This window comes from Alligator sinensis, unplaced genomic scaffold (genome assembly GCF_000455745.1).
Source record: "Alligator sinensis unplaced genomic scaffold, ASM45574v1 scaffold858_1, whole genome shotgun sequence".
Classification (NCBI taxonomy): Eukaryota; Metazoa; Chordata; order Crocodylia; family Alligatoridae; genus Alligator; species Alligator sinensis.
In genome coordinates this window covers 985950-991727 of record NW_005842079.1, presented here as the reverse complement: position 1 = coordinate 991727, position 5778 = coordinate 985950, and the positions used below count along the sequence as shown (strand labels likewise).

Genomic DNA, 5778 nt, shown 5'->3' with positions numbered 1-5778 from the left:
GTGTTCTCTATGTCTTCTCTCAGATGAGTCAAACACCATTCACCTGAAAGTGATTGAACTGCGGCCGGACCCTCCCATTGTGCAGGAGTATGATGTGCCTGTCTTCACCCAAGACAAAGATGACTTCTTTAACTCCCAGTGGGATCTCACCACCCAGCAGGTCAGAGTGCTTGACAACAGTGGGCTAAACATTGGGAAAAGATTTAACGGGGTCAGGTCCTGTTCTAGCAATTCAGTCCATTGAATGGAGATGTGACAGGAGGCAGTCATAGCACCTGGTATCTGGTGAACAGTGAGTTAACCACAACTTGACTCCCTACTGTCCTTGCTCAGATGCTCAGGGATGCTGATAAATGAGCTGTTGAGGAGACAGGATGGCAAAAGCCTTCGGTTATGGAGCCCAGCCTTCTGAGACTGTATTGGAACCTGGTTCCCTTGAGGATAAGATCTTGCTGGCTGCTGCTGCATTTTGCTCAGCCATTCCCACCTAATATGATAAATGGTATTTGCCTTTTGCTTGATTTGGACACTTTATGAAGAAGGGTCTATTTGGGTAACTAGGCCTGGTTAATGTCTGTTAAGTCAACAGACATGGGATTCTCACCTCTTATCCCCAATTACAGACATTTCCAAGTATGAATAGGATAGTTCTAATTAATCTATAAATTACTCTGTATCCTTGATATGGTGTTACATCTCCAACTAAAATCTTCTTTATGGTCTCATTTTGAATGCAGATTAGTCCTCTGTGCACATATGATAGATTTGAAAATTTGGTCTAAGGTCTCCCAGGTATTCAGTTCTGTAAAAGTATAATTTGTTCATGTGTGGCTGCAATGTTGGCTGCAGGATCCTTAGGTACCAGATGTTCACATGTTTGGTTTGTATATTGACATTGCTGTCCCTTGTTAAAAAATACATGAAGGCAGTTACAGTCAAAAGTAAATGTAAATAAAGGCAAAAACTTGGATGTCTTGTCACCTTAACTCTGACTTCCAAGTTATACTTAGCGTGCTTGGATTTCTTTTAACTTAATTAAGGCACCCAAATAAATTTAACGCTGCCTTGTATTAACACTGAAAAAAAATCCTCACTGAAGTAAATTAGGCATTTTGAATGGAGATCCACTTCCTGGCAGTGTCATTACAACGGTTTCGCTAGCTCAGCTTAGGAAAGCCATCAGCGCAACACATACTGGTCTCTCCTGCAGATTTGTCACTCCACTCTTTAATGGCTCTCACATGCTGCTTATCTAGATCCTGCCATATATTGATGGATTTCGACATGTTCAGAAGATCTCAGCTGAAGCTGACGTGGAGCTCAATTTGGTGCGAATTGCCATCCAGAACCTGTTGTAAGTGCTACCTCAAGAGCAAAAGCAGTGGGAAGCAAGGAACACATTTTATACCCCTTTCTTTAGCCCTGCAGTCTGATCCTTTCAGCACCCTGGTCTCTTTATGTGGAAAATTATTCCATGCAGCTAAATACTCTTTCCTATAAAGAAAGCATTGCAAAAAGACGGGCCTGCAGTTGATAAATAGTAATAGAGAAACCAGTGTGTTGCTGAGGGGGAGGGGGGATGGAGTGGAGCTGATGTCATTTCTAACCAGAGCTCTCTAATGTGTTTTATTGCCTGTCTTGCAGATATTATGGGGTGGTGACTCTGGTCTCCATATTGCAGGTGGGTATGGCTAGAAGTTTCCTGCCACGAATGAAACTGCTCAGGTAGTGTGGGCTAGTGCTAAGGGCCTTAAAATAAGGTTGTAAATCTTTAGTGATGGCTTTAAGTCCACTGATGGTGGCCATGTTCTGCCAGGAACAAAGTACATGCAGTGTAAAATTCTGCCCATAACCTTGCAGTAACACCTAGGGGCAGGAACATTCCTGCTTTTAACCGCTGGACCCAACTTGGTCTGAGCAGAGGGGAGCTTCTCTGTAGCTTCTTGTGTAGAATTTGGAGAAGCAAAAGCCCCTGCTAAAAGGTACTGGTGTTGGGAAGATGGAGAATTTTATGTTTCTGACCTGCATTTAACCCATATTAAGGCTTTTATGGTGGGGGCATTCATAGATTCATAGAGTCATAGATGTTAGGGTTGGAAGGGACCTCAGTAAGTCATCGAGTCCGACCCCTTGCCCTGGGCAGAAAAGAGTGCTGGGGTCAGATGACCCCAGCTCGGTGCTTGTCCAGTCTCCTCTTGAAGACCCCCCAAGGTAGGAGAGAGCACCACCTCCCTTGGAAGCCCATTCCAGATTCTTGCAACCCTTACTGTGAGGAAGTTTTCTAATGTCTAACCTAAATCTGCTCTCCGTCAATTTGTGGCCATTGTTCCTAGTTACTCCAGGGGGTGCCCTAGTAAATAGAGCATCTTCAATTCCCTGCTGCCCTCCCCTGATAAATTTAAGGCACTTGTGAGGCATTTAGAGTTTTGTTTGATTTTTCTAGTTCATGAGCTTCACCAGAAACTGAGGAGCCTTTGAACGGGAGTTTCATATCTTTCTCTCTCACTTCCCCCAACTTTCTTCTCCCCTCCTTCCAGTACTCAAATGTATACTGCACCACACCTAAAGTCCAGGACCTGGTGGATGATAAATGCCTCCAAGAAGAATGTCTGTCTTATGTCACCAAGCAAGGTATAGTGGGCTTGAACTGAACTAGATATGAGCAGAGATGATATGGTCCCTGGCCCATCATGACTTCCAGGTTCCTTCCAAAGTCTGCTATAGTAAAGGCTAGGGAATCAACATTTCAGCGTTTTGTTCTTCACTTGTGTTTGTTTCTAACCAAGAGTCATCACCTGGGAGCCTTATGATTCTGTGTTAAGCACAGAATCATAGAAAATCAGGGTTGGAAGAGACCTCAGGTGGTCATGTAGTCCAACCACCTGGTCAAAGTGGGACCATCTCCAACTGTATCATCCCAGATGGTGTCAGCTGGCTCTTAAAAACCTGCAAGGATAGAGATTCTACAAACTCTCTGGGCAGTCTGTTCCAGTGTTTTACTACTCATGAGAGAGTTTCTCCTACTATCTAGCCTAATGATCTGTAAAGTATCAACATAAAGACACCAGTCTTTCGCATATGACAAAGTTACTTAGGTTGGTCAGAACCAGAGAGAACTGTGAGGAACTTCAGGGAGACCCGAGTAAGCCAGATTAGTAGATTGTAAAACAGGAAAAAGCATTCAGCATTAATACAATGCACAATACCCACTGCATTTGCATTAAAGCAAAGACTGTTAATCGTACTTACCAGTTTCTAAATTGGGGCCCTGGACATCATAGTAGACAGTTAAGTGACAACATCTGCTTTATGTATCTGCAGCAAAAGTGGGGATAGGGGGTATGTTTAATGATTCCAATTGCATTATAACAGTCATTTAGACTGCTTTTGGAGTAGAGGGCACCCATCTCACAAAGGATCTTGGAAAACTAGAGAGAATTCAGAGAAGAGCAATGAGAGTGATCAAGGGCTTGAAAAAATCTCACCGCTGAGAGAGAAACAGTCACAATCATTGCTTTGGTGAGGAGACGGGTAATCCTGCATCTTGGCATTGGGGACTGCAGCAATGTCTTTGTTCCCTGTAGGTCACAAACGAGCAAGTCTGAGAGACGTCTTCCAGCTTTACTGTGGGCTAAGCCCTGGCACAACTGTGCGGGATCTCATCTCCCGCTACACCCTCCAGCTCCAGCGAGTGGATGAAAGGTCTGATGATGCTTTCTCTTTGAGAATTAAGCCCTTGGGATGAGGCTATGCCATTGCTGATTGTCAGTGAGAGTGCCATTGAATGATACTGACTTGGGAATGCAGGCAGCAGCCTCAAATCCTCATGAATAGTGTAGCAATGAAGTGACTCATCTGGGGGTCACAAAGTGAAACTTCATCAGAGTTTGGGTCTCCTGCTTCAGACTCCTCTTGAGCCCTTTCCTGTCAGATTGACTGCAGGATTCATTCCCTCAAAGCCATGCATCCCTTACTGCTAGGTTGTGACCACCAGCTCTGTTGTATGACATAGACTCAGCATTTGAATTGGCTCCAGGCTCAGCTGAGAGGATGAGCTGGGTTGGGACTCAACAGAGCTCTCACTGGCAGCTGTGGTGAAAGGAACTTGAGGCTTCTGCTCCAAGCCCCATCTACTTGCACTTTTTTCCCAGGATCACAGCCCATCTGTGAGCATTTTGTTTTTCCGTCTCTTTCAGGAAGCTTATCCAGTTTGGCCTGATGAAGGACCTTATCCGAAGGCTCCAGAAGTATCCCGTGAAGATAGTGCGGGAAGAGAGGAGTCACCCGGCACGGCTGTACACAGGCTGCCACAGTTATGATGAGATCTGCTGTAAAACAGGTACATGCATGAATGTTCCCAGTAACTGAGGTCTGTGTGCATGTCTATGGGCACTAGGTCTGCAATCTCAGATCTCCAACTGTGGAAAAACCTAGGAACCTCAGTTATGGCTTAGGACCTCATTGTGCTAGATGCTGTACTTATGGAAGGGCTTCTATTCTGCTTCTCTCACTGTAATTTGGATATGCAGATGTTGCTAGTTGCAGACTAGCAGTCTAGTCTATTATCTTGGAGAAGTCACCTAGCTTTGAGAGACATAACTGAGGCAGCTGTTTGACCTTTGCTGGGCTGGAGAGTGCGATCTTGGGGCTCCAGGAGAGTCTAGCTCAGAGGATCCTTTTAACAGAACCCATGTGACCCTTGTTTTTTTTCACTTGTACTTTCTTGAATATTAAAATAGTGTTCATGGATACATGTTGAACTGCATGGTCTTTCTCATCTAGAGCACCACCATAGGCCATGTTTAATGTGGCAAAGCTGTAATGGGTGAGGAGACCTAAAGTCTAGGACCTGTGTGTTGTCTGTTTTTGAGCTGATGAATGACTAAGTGGGTTGAGCATGGCTGGGAGTTGGATTCTGATTTCCACTCCATGCTTGTGTGTCCCCGTGTGTGATAATGGGGACAATACTGAAGCTGGGCAGATGGACTAATGGCTAGTGCTGTATGTGTGCTCAGTAGTCTGGTTCTTACATTATTGCTTCTGTGCTTCCTCCACAGGAATGAGCTACAGGGAGTTGGATGAAAGGCTTGAGAATGATCCTAACATCATTGTTTGCTGGAAATGAATCTCATGGGGAGCAGCAGAAGTATTTGGCGACCACGTTCCCAAGGAGAAAACACTGACAGATGGCTGGACCCTCTGGGTCTCCCAGCTCAAGCTGCAGCCCCAGCCCCTGACCCTTTCAGCATGACTTGGCTCAGCCCGTGCTTTATCACTTGGGCTAATGCTGCCTAGAGAGTGAGCGAGCGAGCATGGGCACCTTTCCTCAGGCACAGGGCGGGTCTGCTGACAAGGCATGGGCCCTGCTCCATGTGAGGCTAGGAGTAAGTGCTGAGGTGCTGCTGGGCCTGTGCAACTGAAATCCTGCCCCACGGGATCCCACCTGTGCATCTCCTGCCAGCCTGTGCCAGGGAAGAGCAGGGCCGGCCGGGGCGATGCCAGTGGCCGGTTGCTGTGAATAGAACGCGCGTGTGGAAGTCTCGGCTCCTCGTCGTAAACGGGAGAGCCCAGCTCCCCTCCGCCCGGGCCCTTCTGTCCCATGTGTTTTTAATTCGGCCTTTCCCTGGACCGGTTCCCGACAGCTCGCTGGGAGGGGGGCGAGGGGCTGTGGGAGCCCCCGGGCCCCAGCTCCCCCGTGGTGCTGTGCTGTGCGGCGGGCCGGGCCCTACAACGCTTCCGCGCGCTGCGGGGGGCGGGGCCGCGGGCGGCGTCTCCATG

At 47.0% G+C, this 5778-nt stretch overlaps 1 protein-coding gene across 5 annotated transcripts in view; it reads left to right on the top strand.

Annotated features, from left to right (window-relative positions):
* NPRL2 (NPR2 like, GATOR1 complex subunit) overlaps positions 1–5643 on the top strand; it is a 9590-nt gene extending 3947 nt beyond the window's left edge. For all 5 annotated transcript variants that reach the window (XM_006023755.3, XM_014520022.2, XM_014520024.2 and 2 more), the window contains exons 6-12: positions 24–160; positions 1257–1354; positions 1645–1681; positions 2538–2631; positions 3585–3702; positions 4197–4339; positions 5058–5643. In XM_006023755.3, coding sequence (XP_006023817.1) covers positions 24–160; positions 1257–1354; positions 1645–1681; positions 2538–2631; positions 3585–3702; positions 4197–4339; positions 5058–5125 — 695 coding nt within the window. In that variant the 3' untranslated portion in view covers positions 5126–5643. The remainder of the gene's footprint in view (positions 1–23; positions 161–1256; positions 1355–1644; positions 1682–2537; positions 2632–3584; positions 3703–4196; positions 4340–5057) is intronic.
* Positions 5644–5778: the final 135 nt, after the last annotated feature.